The sequence below is a fragment of the Macaca thibetana genome, chromosome X, assembly GCF_024542745.1.
Source record: "Macaca thibetana thibetana isolate TM-01 chromosome X, ASM2454274v1, whole genome shotgun sequence".
NCBI classification, from domain to species: domain Eukaryota; kingdom Metazoa; phylum Chordata; class Mammalia; order Primates; family Cercopithecidae; genus Macaca; species Macaca thibetana.
In genome coordinates this window covers 64,951,306-64,970,100 of record NC_065598.1, presented here as the reverse complement: position 1 = coordinate 64,970,100, position 18,795 = coordinate 64,951,306, and the positions used below count along the sequence as shown (strand labels likewise).

The following is an 18,795-nucleotide window of genomic DNA, read 5'->3' as shown; positions in this document are numbered from 1 at the left end:
GGAACACCAGTGAGAGAGAAGCATTCACTCCCTTGGAAAGGGAGTTGCAGCCAGGGAGCCAAGTGGTCTAGCTCAACGGATCTCACCCCCACAGAGCCCAGCAAGCTAAGATCCACTGGCTTGAAATTCTCACTGCCAACACAGCAGTCTGAAGTGGACCTAGGACCCTAGAGCTTGGTGGGAGGAGGGGCGACCACCATTACTGAGGCTTGAGTAGGCGATTTTCCCCTCACAGTGTAAAGAAAGCCACAGGGAAGTTCGAACTGGCCGGAGCCCACCACAGCTCAGCGAAGCTGCTGTGGCCAGACTGCCTTTCTAGATTCCTCCTCTCTGGGCAGGGCATCTCTGAAAGAAAGGCAGCAGCCCCAATCAGGGGCTTATAGATAAAACTTCCATCTTCCTGGGACAGAGCATCTCTGAAAGAAAGGCAGCAGCCCCAGTCAGGGGCTTACAGATAAAACTCCCATCTTCCTGGGACAGAGCACCTGGGCGATGGTGCAACTGTAAGCACAGCTTCAGCGACTTAAACATTCCTGCCTGCCAGCTCTGAAGAAAGCAGTGGATCTCCTAGCACAGTGCTTGAACTCTGCTAAAGGACAGACTGCTTCCTCAAGTGGGTCCCTGACCCACATGCCTCCTGACTGGGAGACACCTCCCAGCAGGGGTCCACAAAAACCTCACAGAGGAGAGCTCTGGCTGGCATCTGGCAGGTGCCCCTCTGGGACGAAGCTTCCAGAGGAAGGAGCAGGCAGCAATCTTGGCTGTTCTGCAGCCTCTGCTGGTGATACCCAGGCAAACAGGGTCTGGAGTGGACCTCCAGTAAACTCAAGCAGACCTGCAGCAGAGGGGCCTGACTGTTAGAAGGAAAACAAACAAACAGAAAGGAATAGCATCAACATCAAAAAAAAAAGGATGTCCACACAGAAACCTCACCCGAAGGTCACCAACATCAAAGATCAAAGGTAGATAAATCCACGATGATGAGGAAAAACCAACACAAAAAGGCCGAAAATTCCAAAAACCAGAATGTCTCTTCTCCTCCAAAGGATCACAACTCCTTGCCAGCAAGGGAACAAAACTGGATGGAGAATGAGTTTGACAAACTGACAGAAGTAGACTTCAGAAGGTGGGTAATAACAAACTCCTCTGAGCTAAAGGAGCATGTTCTAACGCAATGCAAGGAAGCTAAGAACCTTGAAAAAACATTACAGAAATTGCTAACTAGAATAACCAGTTTAGAGAACATAAATGACCTGATGGAGCTCAAAAACACAGCACGAGAACTATGTGAAGCATACGCAAGTGTCAATAACTGAATCAATCAGGCAGAAGAAAAAACATCAGATATTGAAGATCAACTCAATGAAATAAAGCGGGAAGACAAGATTAGAGAAAAAAGAATGAAGAAGAATGAACAAAGCCTCCAAGAAATATGGGACTATGTGAAAAGACCAAACCTACCTTTGATTGGTGTACCTGAAAGTGACGGGGAGAATGTAGCCAACTTGGAAAACACTCTTCAGGATACTATCCAGGAGAACTTCCCCAACCTAGCAAGGCAGGCCAACATTCAAATTCAGGAAACGCAGAGAACACCACAAAGATACTCCTCAAGAAGAGCAACCCCAAGACACATAATTGTCACATTCAGCAAGGTTGAAGTGAAGGAAAAAATGTTAAGGGCAGCCAGAGAGAAAGGTCAGGTTACTCACAAAGGGAAGTCCATCAGACTAACAGCGGATCTTTCAGCAGAAACCCTATAAGAAGAGAGTGGGGGCCAATATTCAATATTCTTAAAGAAAAGAATTTTCAACCCAGAATTTCATATCCAGCAAAACTAAACTTCATAAGTGAAGGACAAATATAATCCTTTACAGACAAGCAAATGCTTAGAGATTTTGCCACCACCAGGCCTGCCTTACAAGAGCTCCTAAAGGAAGCACTAAATATGGGAAGGAAAAACCGGTATCAGTCACTGCAAAAACATATCAAATTGTAAAGACTATTGACACTATGAAGAAACGGCATCAACTAATGGGCAAAATAACCAGGTAGCATCATAATGACAGGATCAAATTCACACATAACAATATTAACCTTAAATGTAAATGGGCTAAATGCCCCAATTAAAAGACACAGACTGGCAAATTGGATAAAGAGTCAAGACCCATCCATGTGCTGTATTCAGGAGATCCATATCACAGGCAAAGACACATATAGGCTCAAAATAAAGCGATGGAGGAATATTTATCAAACAAATGGAAAGCCAAAAAAAAAAAAAAAAAAAAAAGGAAGGGTTGTAATACTAGTCTCTGATAAAACAGACTTTAAACCATCAAAGATCAAAAGAAACAAAGAAGGCTATTACATAATGGTAAAGGGATCAATTCAACAAGAAGAGCTAACTATGCTAAATATATATGCACCCAATACAGGAGCACCCAGATTAATAATGCAAGTCCTTAGAGACCTACAAAGAGACGTAGGCACCACACAATAATAACGGGAGACTTTAACATCCCACTGTCAACATTAGACAGATCAATGAGACAGAAAGTAAACAAGGATATCCAGGAATTGAACTCAAGCTCTTCAGCAAGCGGACCTAATAGACATCTACAGAACTCTCCACCCCAAATCAACAGAATATACATTCTTCTCAGCACCACATCACACTTATTCCAAAATTGACCACATAGTTGGAAGTAAAGCACTCCTCAGCAAATGTAAAAGAACAGAAATTATAACAAACTGTCTCTCAGACCACAGTGCAATCAAACTAGAACTCAATTAAGAAACTCACTCAAAACCGATCAACTACTTGGAAACTGAAAAACCTGCTCCTGAATGACTACTAGGTACATAACAAAATGAAGGCAGAAATAAAGATGTTCTTTGAAACCAATGAGAACAAAGACACAACATACCAGAATCTCTGGGACACATTTAAAGCAGTGTGTAGAGGGAAATTTATAGCACTAAATGCCCACAAGAGAAAGCAGGAAATATCTAAAATTGACACCCTAACATCACAATTAAAAGAACTAGAGAAGCAAGAGCAAACACATTCAAAAGCTAGCAGAAGGCAAGAAATAACTAAGATCAGAGCAGAACTGAAGGAGACAGAGACACAAAAAAAACCTTCAAAAAATCAATGAATCCAGGAGCTGGTTTTTTGAAAAGATCAACAGAATTGATAGACTGATAGCAAGACTAATAAAGAAGAAAAGAGAGAAGAATCAAATAGACACAATAAAAACTGATAAAGGGGATATCACCACCGACCCCACAGAACTACAAACTACCATCAGAGAATACTATAAACACCTCTACACAAATAAATAGAAAATCTAGAAGAAATGGATAAATTCCTGGACACATACTCCCTCCCAAGACTAAACCAGGAAGACATCAAATCCCTGAATAGACCAGTAACAGGTTCTGAAATTGAGGCAATAATTACTAGCCTACCAATCAAAAAAAGACCAGGACCAGATGGATTCACAGCCGAATTCTACCAGAGGTACAAGGAGGAGCTGGTACCATTCCTTCTGAAACTATTCCAATCAATAGAAAAAGAGGGAATCCTCCCTAACTCATTTTATGAGGCCAGCATCATCCTGATACCAAAGCCTGGCAGAGAGACAACAAAAAAAGAGAATTTTAGACCAATATCCCTGACGAACATAGATGCCAAAATCCTCAATAAAATACTGGCAAACCAAATCCAGCAGCACATCAAAAAGTTTATCTATCATGATCAAGTAGGCTTCATCTCTGGGATGCAAGGCTGGTTCAACATATGCAAATCAATATACACAATCCAGCATATAAACAGAACCAAAGACAAAAACCACATGATTATCTCAATAGATGCAGAAAAGACCTTCAACAAAATGCAACAGCCCTTCATGCTAAAAACTCTCAATAAACTAGGTATTGATGGAACATATCTCAAAATAATAAGAGCTATTTATGACAAATCCACAGTCAATATCATACTGAATGGCCAAAAACTGGAAGCATTCGCTTTGAAAACTGGCACAAGACAAGGATGCCCTCTCTCACCATTCCTATTCAACATAGTGTTGGAAGGTCTGACAAGGGCAATCAGGCAGGAGAAAGAAATAAAGGGTATTCAATTAGGAAAAGAAGAAGTCAAATTGTCCCTGTTTGCAGATGACATGATTGTATATTTAGAAAACACCATTGTCTCAGTCCAAAATCTCCTTAAGCTGATAAGGAACTTCAGCAAAGTCTCAGGATACAAAATCAATGTGCAAAAATCACAAGCATTCCTATACACCAATAACAGACAAACAGAGAGCCAAATCATGAGTGAACTCCCATTCACAACTGCTCACAAAGAGAATAAAATATCTAGGAATCCAACTTACAAGGGATGTTAAGAATCTCTTCAAGGAGAACTACAAACCACTGCTCAACGAAATGAAAGAGGACACAAACAAATAGAAGAACATTCCATGCTCATGGATAGGAAGAATCAGTATCGTGAAAATGGACATACTGCCCAAGGTAATTTACAGATTCAATGCCATCCCCATCAAGCTACCAATGATTTTCTTCACAGAATTGGAAAAAAACACTCGAAAGTTCATATGGAACCAAAAAAGAGCCCGCATTGCCAAGACAATCCTAAGCCAAAAGAACAAAGCTGGAGGCATCACACGACCTGACTTCAAACTATACTACAATGCTACAGTAAACAAAACAGCATGGTACTGGTACCAAAACAGAGCTATAGACCAATGGCACAGAACAGAGCCCTCAGAAATAATATCACACATCTCCAACCATCTGATCTTTGACAAACCTGACAGAAACAAGAAATGGGGAAAGGATTCCCTATTTAATAAAGGGTGCTGGGAAAACTGGCTAGCCATATGGAGAAAGCTGAAACTGGATCCCTTCCTCATACCTTATACAAAAATTAATTCAAGATGGATTAAAGACTTAAATGTTAGACCTAAATCCATAAAAACCCTAGAAGAAAACCTAGACAATACCATTCAGGACATAGGCATGGGTAAGGACTTCATGTCTAAAACACCAAAAGCAATGGCAACAAAAGCCAAAATTGACAAATGGGATCTAATTAAACTAAAGAGCTTCTGCACAGCAAAAGAAACTACCATCACAGTGAGCAGAATGGGAGAAAATGTTTGCAATCTACTCATCTGACAAAGGGCTAATATCCAGAATCTACAAAGAACTCAAACAAATTTACAAGGAAAAAACACCCCATCAAAAAGTGGGCTAACGATATGAACACACTTCTCAAAATAAGACATTTTGCAGCCAAGAGACACTTGAAAAACTGCTCATCATCACTGGCCATCAGAGAAATGCAAATGAAAACCATAATGAGATACCATCTCACACCAATTAGAATGGCAATCATTAAAAAGTCAGGAAACAACAGATGCTGGAGAGGATGTGGAGAAATAGGAAAGCTTTTACACTGTTGGTGGGACTGCAAACTAGTTCAACCATTGTGGAAGACAGTGTGGCGATCCCTCCAGGATCTAGAACTAGAAATACCATTTGACCTAGCCATCCCATTACTGGGTATATACCCAAAGGATTATAAATCATGCTGCTATAAAGACACATGCACACGTATGTTTATTGTGGCACTATTCACAATAGCCAAGACTTGGAACCAACCCAAATGTCCATCAATGATAGACTGGATGAAGAAAATGTGGCACATATACACCATGGAATACTTTGCAGCCATAAAAAAGGGTGAGCCCTACAAAAGTCCCTTTGTAGGGACATGGATGAAGCTGGAAACCATCATTCTCAGCAAACTATCACAAGGACAAAAAAACCAAACACCACATGTTCTCACTCATAGGTGGGAACTGAACAATGAGAACACTTGGACACAGGAAGGGGAACATCATACACTGGAGCCTGTTGTGAGGTGGGGGGAAGGGGGAGGGATAGCATTAGGAGATATACCTAACGTAAATGATGAGTTAATGGATGCAGCACACCAACATGGCACATGTATACATATATAACAAACTTGCACGTTGTGCACATGTACCCTATGTACCCTAGAACTTAAAGTACAATAAAAAACAAAACAAAAATAAATAAAATTAACATTAAAAACAAAAACAATAACAAAAAAAAAACCAGACCTACAAAGAGACTTATACTCCCACATAATAATAGTGGGAGACTTTAACAACGCACTGTCAATATTAGACAGATCAACAAGACAGAAAATTAACAAGGATATTCAGGACTTGAACTCAGCCCTGGACCAAATGGACCTAACATGCATCTATCCCAAATCAACAGAATCTCTACCCCAAATCAACAATACACACCCCAAATCAACCCAATATGCATCCCAAATCAACAATCTCTCCACCCCAAACCAACAGAATATACATTTTTCTCAGCACCACATCACACTTATTCTAAAATTGACCACATAATTGGAAGAAAAATACTCAACAAATGCAAAAGAATGGAAATCATAACAACAGAATGAAAAGAATGGAAATCATAGTCTCTCAAACCACAGTGCAATCAAATTAGAACTCAGGATTAAAAAACTCACTCAAAACCACACAACTACATGGACATTGAATGACCTGCTCTTGAATGACTACTGGGTAAACAACGAAGTTAAGGCAGAAATAAACAAGTTTTTTGAAATGAATGAGAATAAAGACACAACATACCAGACTCTCTGGGACACAGCTAAAGCAGTGTTTAGAGGGAAATTTATAGTACTAAATGCCCATAGGACAAAGCGAGAAAGATCTAAAACTGACACCCTAACATCACAATTAAAAGAACTAGAGAAGCAAGAGCAAACACATTCAAAAACTAGCAGAAGACAAGAAATAACTAAGATCAGAGCAGAACTGAAGAAGATAGAGACATGAAAAACCCTTCAAAAAAATCAGTGAATACAGGAACTGTTTTTTTGGAAAGATTAACAAAATAGACCACTAGCCAGACTAATAAAGAAGAAAAGAGAGAAGAATCAAATAGACACAATAAAAACTGATAAATGGGAGATAATACTAACCCCACAGAAATACAAACTACCATCAGAGAATACTATAAACACCTCTACACAAATAAACTAGAAAATCTAGAAGAAATGGACAAATTCCTGGACACATACTCCCTCCCAAGACTAAACCAGGAAGACATCAAATCCCTGAATAGACCAATAACAAGTTTTGAAATTGAGGCAGTAATTAATAGCCTACCAACCAAAAAAAGCCCAGGACCAGACAGATTCACAGCTAAATTCTACCAGAGGTACAAAGAGGAGCTGGTACCATTCCTTCTGAAACTATTCCAAACAATAGAAGAAGAGGGAATCCTCCCTAACTCATTTTATGAGGCCAGCATCATCCTGATACCAAAACCTGGCAGAGACACAACAAAAAAAGAAAATTTCAGGCCAATATCCTTGATGAACATCGATGTGAAAATTCTCAATAAAATACTTGCAAACCAAATCCTGCAGCACATCAAAAACCTTATCCACCAAGATCAACCCGGCTTAATTCCTGGGATGCAAGGCTGGTTCAACATACGCAAATCAATAAACGTAATTCATCATATAAACAGAATCAATGACAAAAACCACATGATTATCTCAATAGATGCAGAAAAGGCCTTTGATAAAATTCAACACCCCTTCATGCTAAAAACTCTCAATAAACTAGGTATTGATGGAACGTATCTCAAAATAATAAGAGCTATTTATGACAAACCCATAGCCAATATCATACTGAATGGGCAAAAGCTGGAAGCATCCCTTTTGAAAACCAGCACAAGACAAGGATGCCCTCTCTCACCACTCCTATTCAACGTAGCGTTGGAAGTTCTGGCCAGGGCGATCATGCAAGAGAAAGAAATAAAGGGTATTCAATTAGGAAATGAGGAAGTCAAATTGTCTCTGTTTGCAGATGACATGATTGTATATTTAGAAAACCCCATCGTCTCAGCCCATAATCTCCTTAAGCTGATAAGCAACTTCAGCAAAGTCTCAGGATACAAAATCAATGTGCAAAAATTACAAGCCTTCCTATATACCAGTCATAGACAAACAGAGAGCCAAATCATGAGTGAATTCCCATTCACAATTGCTACAAAGAGAATAAAATACCTAGGAATACAACTTACAAGGGATATGAAGGACCTCTTCAAGGAGAACTACAAACCACTGCTCAAGGAAATAAGACAGAACACAAACAAATGGAAAAACTTTCCTTGTTCATGGATAGGAATAATCAATATCATGAAAATGGCCATACTGCCCGAAGTAGTTTACAGTTTCAATCCTATCCCTGTCAAGCTACCATTGACTTTCTTCATAGAAGTAGAAAAAACTACTTTAAATTTCATATGGAACCAAAAAAGCGCCCATATAGCCAAGACAATCCTAAGCAAAAAGAACAAAGCTGGAGGCATCACTCTATCTGACCTCCAACTATACTACAAGGCTGTAGTAACCAAAACAGCATAGTACTGGTACCAAAACAGATATATAGACCAATGGAACAGAACAGAGACATCAGAAATAATGCCGCCCATCCAAAACCATCTGATCTTTGACAAGCCTGATAAAAACAAGCAATGGGGAAAGGATTCCCTATTTAATAAATGGTGCTGGAAAAACTGGCTAGCCATATGCAGAAAACTGAAACTGGACCCTTTCCTTATACCTTATACAAAAATTAACTCAAGATGGATAAAAGACTTAAATGTAAAACCTAAAACCATAAAAACCCTACAAGAAAACCTAGATAGTACCATTCAGGACACAAGCATAGGCAAAGACTTCATGACTAAAACACCAAAAGCAACGGCAACAAAAGCCAAAATTGACAAATGGGGTCTAATTAAACTAAAGAGCTTCTGCACAGCAAAAGAAACTATTAACAGAGTGAACAGGCAACCTACAGAATGGAAGAAAATTTTTGCAATCTACCCATCTGACAAAGGGCTAATATCCAGAACCTACAAAGAACTTAAACAAATTTACAAGACAAAAATCAAACAACCCCATCAAAAAGTGGGCAAAGGATATGAACAGATACTTCTCAAAAGAAGACATTTATGTGGTCAACAAACATGAAAGCTCATCATCACTGGTCATCAGAGAAATGCAAATCAAAACCACAATGAGATGCCATCTCACGACAGTTAGAATGGCAATCATTAAAAACTCAGGAAACAACAGATGCTGGAGAGGATGTGAAGAAATAGGAACATTTTTACACTGTTTGTGGGACTGTAAATTAGTTCAAGCATTGTGGAAGACAGTGTGGCGATTCCTCAAGGATCTAGAACCAGAAATACCATTTGACCCAGTAATCCCATTACTGGGTGATACTATACAGACACATGCACACCTACGTTTATTGCTGTACTGTTCACAATAGCAAAGACTTGGAACCAACCCAAATGCCCATGAATGATAGACTGGATAAAGAAAATATGGCACATGTACACCATGGAATACTATGCACCCATATAAAAGGATAAGTTCATGTCCTTTGCAGGGACATGTATGAAGCTGGAAACCATCATTCTCAGCCAACTACCACATGAACAGAAAACCAAATACCACATGTTCTCATTCATAAGTGGGGGTTGAACAATGAGAACACATAGACACAGGGAGGGGTACGTCACACACCAGGGCCTGTTGGGGGTTGGGGGGCTAGGGGAGGGGTAGCATTAGGAGAAATACCAAATGTAGATGATGGGTTGATGGGTGCAGCAAACCACCATGGCACATGTATACCTATGTAATAAACCTGCATGTTCTGCACATGTGTCCCAGAACTTAAAGTATAATAATAATATAAAAACATATATATATATATATAGATTTTAGCCAAATAAATAAATGAAAATAATCAGCCGGGTACGGTGGCTCATGTCTATAATCCCAGTACTTTGAGAGGCCAAGGCGGGTGGATCACCTGAAGTCAGGAGTTTGAGAACAGCCTGGCCAACATGGTGAAACCCCATCTCTACTAAAAACACAAAAATTAATCAGGTGTGGTGGCACACAGCTGTAATCCCAGCTACTCGGGAGGCTGAGGCAGGAGAACTGCTTGAACCCAGGAGGTGGAGGTTACAGCGAGCCGAGATAGTGCCACTGCACTCCAGCCTGGGCGACAGAGTGAGACTCCGTCTCAAATACTAATCATCATCATCATCATCACACCTCTGGGAAATCTTTCCTGAATAATCATGTTACCTTGTATAAATCTTCATCTCCCACCTAGAACACCTATTGCCTTTAAGTGCTTTCATGTCGGGCGGCTCTGTTAGATTTTGAACTCCAAGGACAAAGACCATGCCTAAAATTATGCCTGACACATAGTTTGTGATTAATGTTTGCTGAATTAAAGTTGCTCTCTCCTATGATTCTACTTCGTGATCACCTGTGAGCCTGGATACTGGATAACTAAGTAAATATAATTACATGTATGGTAATTATGAGATTCTCAGTGAGAGAATGAGGGACTGTCCCCATGGGAAAAGCACCCAAGCTTAATATACAGTCTTTGGAATATCAATTCTGGCTCTCTCAGATCTTTGTTGGATTACTTGTTAGCTTTCAACCATGTTCCAGAGCAATGAGATGTTACTACACTTAAAAATATTAAGCAGTCTGTCTATCCATTAAAGCAGAAGCTAGTGAACACTTCTAAATTTAAGCTGGAATCTTAAGAGAACTTTAGGAATGTAAAAACAATGAGCACATAGCATTCATTATCATTGCTATAGGCCCTTCCTAGTCTTTAGCAAAATGTTCTACTGAAGCAGAAAAGTGCTATATAATGATGCTTACAATCTACACTGAAAGGTAGTATAGTACAGTTCTTAAAGGTTCATGACTGCCTGGTTTGCAATTTGACTCTCTTACTCACTAGTAATGCAACCTAGGGCAAGCTGCCGAACTTCTCTGTAACTGTTCTTCATCTATAAGATGGGACTAATAATAGTATTTCTTAAACGGTGCCTGGCCTTTGATAAGCAATAAATAAATGTTATTATTTTTATTTTAATTACTTTGTCAGGAAAAGATCCCAGTCATTTCACAAGTCACCTAATGCCTTTTATATACCAGGACTGGGCTAAATGTAGTGTAATCCACTCTCCCAACCTTTTTTTTTTTTTTTTTAAGAAAGAAAAAAGATGTGACTCTCCATACCTTATAAGTCCAGATATCCAACTCAGATAAGATAGACAGCAGCCCCATCATTGCCTACTCAGGGAAGAGGGTTCTATGGATAATACTGTCAAGAATCGTATTACTCACATCTAACTTTGGACTTATACTGCTCCTCATCTGGTCTTCATCTTTAAATCATGTTTTTGTTTGTTCTGTTATTGTGGAAATAAGTATATACTTACCAACTATAGACCAGGCAAACATCACAATCACCACAAAAAGCCGAACCATGAAGTTTACAGGTCCTGGATCAGCCAAAAGTACCAGCCGGCAAATCAGCATTGCTACTGTCAAGGGAAGTATACAGTAACCCAGTACACAGAGGCTCTGAAAAAAAGATCTTAAAAACAAAATACATTAATAAAGATCATAAATACAGCTGATGGGTGTTATGACACAGCTTATTACATAGATTTCTCTATATAATGGACTGTTTCCTCCTTCTTGGTACATAACATCTACATCCTAACATTAATTATTAAGTACATGCTTTTGGCTGGGTGTGGTGGCTTACGCCTGTAATACCAACACTTTGGGAGGCCAAGGTGGGTGGATCACCTGAGGTCAGGAGTTTGAGACCAGCTTGGCCAACATGGTGAAACCCCATCTCTACTAAAAATGCAAAAAAATTAGCCGGGCATTGTGGCGGGTGCCTGTAATCCCAGCTACTCAGGAGGCTGAGGCAGGAAAATCGCTTGAACCCGGGAGGTGGAGGTTGCAGTGAGCTGAGCTCGTGCCACTGCACTCCAGCCTGGGTGACAGAGCAAGACTCCATCTCAAAAAAAAAAAAAAAAAAAAAAAATTAAGTACATGCTTTAATTTTCTTTCCCTATACTCTTCCTCCTCTCCTCTCAGATCCCTTAAAAGTCAATCATCTAACACCAGATGATCTGCTCTAGTTCCTACAGATATCTTTCTCTGAACCTCTAAGATGGTGGTTCTTAATCCTTTCTAGTTTATATATACTTGAGAATTTTTATTATACTTGAGAATTTGTTGAAAGCTATGGACCACTTGCTCCCCAAAATGTACATACTCTTCTTACACAAAAAATTCTGCCTATGATTTCAGGGCCTGGAGAGGGTATCTGAAGCTTATTAAAGGACCTCAGATAATTTAAGACAATTTAACTCAACAAGGTTATCTCTGTCCAGTAGTAGTGGTTTTAAGAACACTTCTCTTTGGCCCTTATTTAGTTCGATTTTTCTTTTTAAAAAAATATCAGGCCAGGTATGGTGACTCATGCCTGTAATCCCAGCATTTTGGGAGGCCAAGGTGGGAGGATCACTTGAACCCAGGAGTTCAAAACCAGCCTAGGCAATACAGTGGGACCCCACCTCTACAAAAAAATTTTTTTTTTTAATTAGCCAGGCATAGTAGCACATGCCTGTAGTCCCAGCTACTCAGGATGCTGGGGCAGGAGGATCCCAGCTACTTGGGACGCTGAGCCTGGGAGATAGAGGCTGCAGTAAGTCATGATCACACCAATGCACTCCAGCCTGGGTGACAGACTGAGACCCTGTCTCAAAAAAAAAAAAAAAAAAAAATCTAACTAGCCTGTCTTCCTTAATCTAAGATATACTACCTGGCAAGGGGGAAAAACAATGCATTTTAATAATACTCACATGTTCCCTCCAAGAAGCTTTGAGTTGAGGGTGATGGTAACTGCACCAAACCAGACAATAACAAACACCTCTGCAAACTGGGGCCCTCCATCTTTTTCACTATCTACAGAGTCTCTTTGCAGCATTCTGAGAAAAGGAAACAGCATAAGAATTGCTTAATCTTTTACTTAGGGCAACACAGTTAAGGCATGGGTTCTCAAACTTTGAATCAGATTGCTGTGCTATAACCTCACCCGAAGATCTGTAATATGTAGGTTGTACTAAAAGGAAAATGACACAAGTATTTGGCAAGGATCCCTTACTGCAAATTCCAAATGCCTCAGGACTACAAGGGGTGCTCCATTTGACCTTGTTGAATTACTGAAGACCTTTTTTTTTAAGCAGTGGTTATAAACTGAAGGGTCAAATGTACCTCACAGATATGAGGTTTTGGGCTTATATAATATTTAAGATGATTTTGAATTTAAGTTGACATTATTTTATTTCACATAAGAATATGAATTTCTAGATCTTCTTGAAAAAACTATTAGACTTTCTAACACTGAGCCTGCATTCCAACACTGCAACAATTAAATGTAGCTGACATAAGTGCAAAGGGCTTACAGTCACCATATCACTACTGCATGCATTTAGGTTACTACTCTAGCCTTTAGACATATCTGAATTTGCAGTTCTTGGGTTAAGCTTTCAGTTGAGATATTTAAAAACGGAAATAGGCCAGGTATGGTGGCTCAGCCTGTAATCTCAGCACTTTGGGAGGCCAAGGCAGGCAGATCGCTTGAGGCCAGGAGTTCGAGACCAGCCTGGGCAACATGACGAAACCCCCGTCTCCACAAAAAATAAATTAGCTGGCCGCGGTGGTACACGCCTATAGTTGTAGCTACTAGGAAGGCTGAGCTGGGAGAATCACTTGAGCCTGGGAGGTTGAGGCTACAGTGAGCTGTAATCACACCACCGACTCCGCCTGGGTAACCGAGTGAGACTGCCTCAAAACAAAATAAAAATAATAAACAAAAATGGAAACGGTCTATAAACCTTTTTAGTTGTTGATTTTTAAAAACATCAAAACATACAGATTATTGCTAAAGGGTTTTGCTTTGGAATTGAGTAGTTGAACAACCACTTAACTATTCTTTCTTTGTCTAAGAATTTTACAGATGTAAACTGTTTTGAATATTTGGACTTGGTGTTATTACCAAGAAAAATAGTAATTGTAAGCTCACAACCTCTTCTTATTAAACAGTATAGAGAAGTCACACTGTAAGTCTTTCTTGCCCTGCTATGCTACTTGGCAGTACGCACAGGCTTTTGTATTCTATGCTATGCATATTCCATTCCGAGTCCTGACAACCAGATGCAAAGAATGGCCAGCACTCATCACTTGTTGCCTGGAATCCCTATTGCTTCAGCATGGTATGATGGAAAGAATATTAACTAGCCTGGAAAGCAAGAGACCCAGATACTGATCCTAATTCTGTCACTAGATATGTCACTTGATGTCCTGGGACTCCAGTTTTCTCTGCAACTAAGTGGGGTTAAACTACGTAATCTATAAGGTTAATCTTTCAAAAATATATATATATGCTCAGGATGTCTAATATAAACCCCTCCATCAAGGCATTAGGCTGCATCCCTTGACATAGTTACTAAAAGCATAAGAAATAGTACTCAACATTATTACCTAAATTAATATATGCTCAATTTAAATTTAAAAAATTAGAGAAGTCAGCAAGAAACTTAGTGAATTTAGACCCACAAAGGGTTAAGCCTGGAAAGGACCCTCAACCATCTCCCTTTACAGATATGGAAGAGGAGACCCAGAGTGACTAGGTGGGAAGAGATGTGTAATGAACCCTAGAGGTACAGAGTAGGTAGTGAGGAAACCTGAGGTTGAATCTCAGGTCTACCACTGATTATGTGATCTTGGTTAAATCCTCAACCTTTGTGAACCTGAGCTTATTTGTCAAAAAAAAAGAAAAGAAAATAATTTTAATTCTTGCTATGTGGCTAAAGTAAGAGAAAGTATTTCAAAGTTTTCTGCAAACTGGGAAAAATTATACAAACATTGGTTATTAGTAGCCCAAAGTCGCATAGCTAGCTGACAGTAGAGTCAGAATGCGAACTCCGAACTGAATTCCAGGGCAGTATTTTTTCCCACTCTATCAATGGTTATATTCCTCTCTCTAGTGTAACCTTTCTCTCCTTCCTCTGTCCTCTTCCTTTACATACAACGTGTATGGAAAAGTACAATGCTCTGAAACACGATCTTGCTTTTCACTACTACTTCTGATTTATTCTCATTCTCATTCATATTTTTAGTAAGATTACAGAGAATCACGTTTGCAAACAAAGGGTGCTTAAACCTTAATTCACTTAGTTTAATAACGGGGAGGAACAAGAGACTAAATAAGTAAATAAATATTTGTTGAACAGACATGGCTAAAACAGACTAAAATGTCATTGGTTAAGGAAGGTGAGCCTAATTTCATCATTTTTTAATTGATTTGGAAAGTGACGTTAGAGGCTGAAATACCTAAGGAGTGCAACATGTCCAACAAGTCATACAAGTCCTAAATTAAATATTCAATCAAAATCCCCCACAATTTTGAAAATCCACAAAAAAGTCTAGTCTAGCTCAAAGGACAAAGAAAGAAAATGCAAGTACTTACAATGCGAGTGTCACACAAAGGATCAAAGGGCCCCACAAATCCCCTACGAGACAAGAAAAGACAGAAGCAAAGGTAATATTTTCTATCTTTATTCCAATATCTACCTCTCTCCCTCCTGGAATTCAGACATCAAGGATCTCTTTTCCTGCCTAAGCCTTCCTACCTCTCCTCTCCCACTACCTGCCCTCCCTGTACCCTAATCCTGAATGCACTTCTTTACATAGACTTTAAGTTTTGTTTACTTCATATCCCACAAATCACCCTTCCCTCCTCCCCATCTACTAAGCCACATACTGGCATCCTATAATTAAAGACCAATGGACAAACAATCAGAAGACCTAGGTTCCCTACCCCATACTCTTAAGAAAAAAGACTATAGCCAAGGCACTTTACCGATCAGAGACTGCATTAGACAAGGCAAGTATAATCATGCTCAGTTCACAAATACAAAAAATGAAGCTGAGAAGGAAATGACTTGCCTAGTTTTATATGTGGAGATGGGACCAGAACCTAGGGCTACTGATTTTTTTTTTTTTTTTTTTTTTTTTGAGATGGAGTTTGGCTTTTGTTGCCCAGGCTAGAGTGCAATGGCGCAATCTCAGCTCATAGCATCCTCTGCCTCCTGGGTTCAAGCGATTCTCCTGCCTCAGCCTCCCGAGTAGCTGGAATTACAGGCACCCGCCACCATACTTGGCTAATTTTTGTGTTTTTAGTAGAAACAGGGTTTCACCATGTTGGCTAGGATGGTTTTGAACTCCTGACCTCAGGTGATCCGCCTACCTTGGCCTCCCAAAGTGCTGGGGTTACAGACGTGAGCCACCGCACCTGGCCTGATTCTTTTTTTTTTTTTTTTGAGACAGGACCTCACTCTGTTGCCCAGGCTAGAATGCAGTGGTGCGATCGTGGCTCACTGCAGCCTTAACCTCCCAGGCTCAGGTGATCCTCCTACCTCAGCCTCCTGAGTAGTTGGGACTACAGGCACATGCTACCACACCCAGCTAATTTGTATTTTTTGTAAAGATGGAGTTTCACCGTGTTGCCCAGGCTAGTCTTAAACTCCTGGCCTCAAGTGATCCACTCGCCTCAGCCTCGCAAAGCGCTGGGATTACAGGCATGAGCCACAACACCCGGCCTGGTCTTTTGATTCTTAGACCAAAGTTGTTGCCACTCTGTCGTACTGCTTCCCTTTTATAATTAGTATACTGAATTAATATAGAGTTGCTGTTCTTCTAGGTAAAAAAACAGCCCAGTATTGGTAATTTCACAAGGTTAAACTTTAGCAAATAACATATGAAAGCTTTCTGAAAACTGCAAAAGGCTATGAAGGCTCTGCCAGCATCAGGTCTAGCAAACATGGTCCTCAATCAAAAGCTGCAGGCTGGGTGCGGTGGCTCATGCTTGTAATCCTAGCACTTTGGGAGGCTGAGGCGGGTAGATGGCCTCAGCTCAGGAGTTTGAGACCTGCCTGGGCAACATGATGAAATCCCATCTCTATTAAATACAAAATATTCACTGGGCATGGTGGCACGTGCCTGTAATCCCAGCTACTCGGGAGGCTGAGGCATGGGAATTGCTTGAACCCAGGTGGCAGAGGTTGCAGTGAGCCAAGATCGTGCCACTGCACTCCAGCCTGGGTGACAGTGCAAGACTCCGTCTCCAAAACAAACAAACCAACAAAAACAGCTACCGAGTGATTTGGTCAGGTTCGGTAGCTCATGCCTATAATCCCAGCACTTTGGGAAGCTGAGGCGGGAAGACCACTTAAGGTCAGGAGTTTGAGACGAGCCTGGCCAACATGGTGAAACCCCGTCTCTAACTAAAAATACAAAAAAATGAGCCAGTTGTGGTGGCACATACCAGTTATCTCAGCTACTCGGGAGGCTGAGGCAGGAGAATCACTCAAACCCAGGAGGCAGAGGTTGCAGTGAGCCAAGATCACAACCTCTACTCACTACACTCCAGCCTGGGTGACAGAGCAAGACTCTGTCTCAAAAAAACAAACAAAATAAGCTTCTGAGTGATTTGTATGCCAACAGTTCAGTAGCACACAGCTTAGAGCACAATTACCTTCCTCAATTCATTCCAAAAAGGCACATATCCCACATCTAACTTTAACCTCACATGTATATAACCTTACCCAAGAGACGTACGCAAAGTTATATACTTAATATTATTTATTTTTTAATTATATAAGTAATTTTGACACCATTGTGGAAAGTTTGGAAAAGACATAAAAAACCATAATCCTACCACTTCTAATAAAACTGCTGCTAATTTCATTAATTTTTTTTTTAATTGCTCAACTTAAAAACTGAATTCAAGTGTACTGTCATGTGCCACATAATGACATTTTGGTCAATGACAGTGGTCCCATAAGATTATAACGGAGCTAAAAAATTCCTATCACCTAGTGACATCCAGTACAACACATTACTCACGTGTCTGTGGTGATGCTGGTATAAACAAACCTACTATGTTGCCAGTCATATAAAAATATAGCACAATTATGTACACTACATAATACTCTACTTGATAGTGATAAAAAATGACTATGCTACTGTGGTTTAAGTGTTTACTATGCTATACTTTTCATTGTTACGTTGAAGCATACTTCTACCTAAAAAGTTCAGCCTGAGTAACAGAGCAAGACCCTGTCTCTAAAAACACGTGTTTTTTTGTTTGTTTGTTTTTTCTTTGTTTGCTTTGTTTTGAGACAGAGTTTCCCTCTTTTCACCCAGGCTGGAGTGCAATGGCGCAATCTTGGCTCACTGCAACCTCCACCTCCCGGGTTCAAGCGATTCTCCCGCCTCAGCCTCCCGAGTAGCTAGGACTACAGGCGCCTGCCACCACACTCAGCTAATTTTTGTATTTGTAATAGAGACAGGGTTTCACCATGTTGGCCAGGCTGACCTGGAACTCCTGACCTCAGGTGTTCCACCCACCTTGGCCTGCCAAAGTGCTGGGATTAGAAGCGTGAACCATCGTGCCCGGACAAAAAAATTTTTAAAAATTAGCTGGGCATGCTGGCACAGGCTCCAGGCATGGGAGCCTGAGGTGGGAGAATGGCTTGAGCCTAGAAATTTGAGGCCGTAGTGAGCTATAATCACGCCACTACATTCCAGCCTGAGTGACACAGCAAGATCATGTCTCTAAAAAAAGAAAAAAGTTAACCATAACACAGTCTCAGGCAGGTCCTTCGGGAGATATTCCAGAAGAAGGCATTGTTATAATTGAAGATGGC

At 40.2% G+C, this 18,795-nt stretch overlaps 1 protein-coding gene across 1 annotated transcript in view; it reads right to left on the bottom strand.

The window, feature by feature from the left end:
• The window catches only part of YIPF6 (Yip1 domain family member 6), a 42,638-nt gene that overhangs the window by 6,691 nt on the left and 17,152 nt on the right, over positions 1-18,795 (bottom strand). Inside the window, exons 4-6 of the mRNA XM_050777023.1 lie at positions 15,555-15,597; positions 12,886-13,011; positions 11,443-11,600 (exon numbers count right to left, since the gene is read on the bottom strand). Coding sequence (XP_050632980.1) covers positions 11,443-11,600; positions 12,886-13,011; positions 15,555-15,597 — 327 coding nt within the window. The remainder of the gene's footprint in view (positions 1-11,442; positions 11,601-12,885; positions 13,012-15,554; positions 15,598-18,795) is intronic.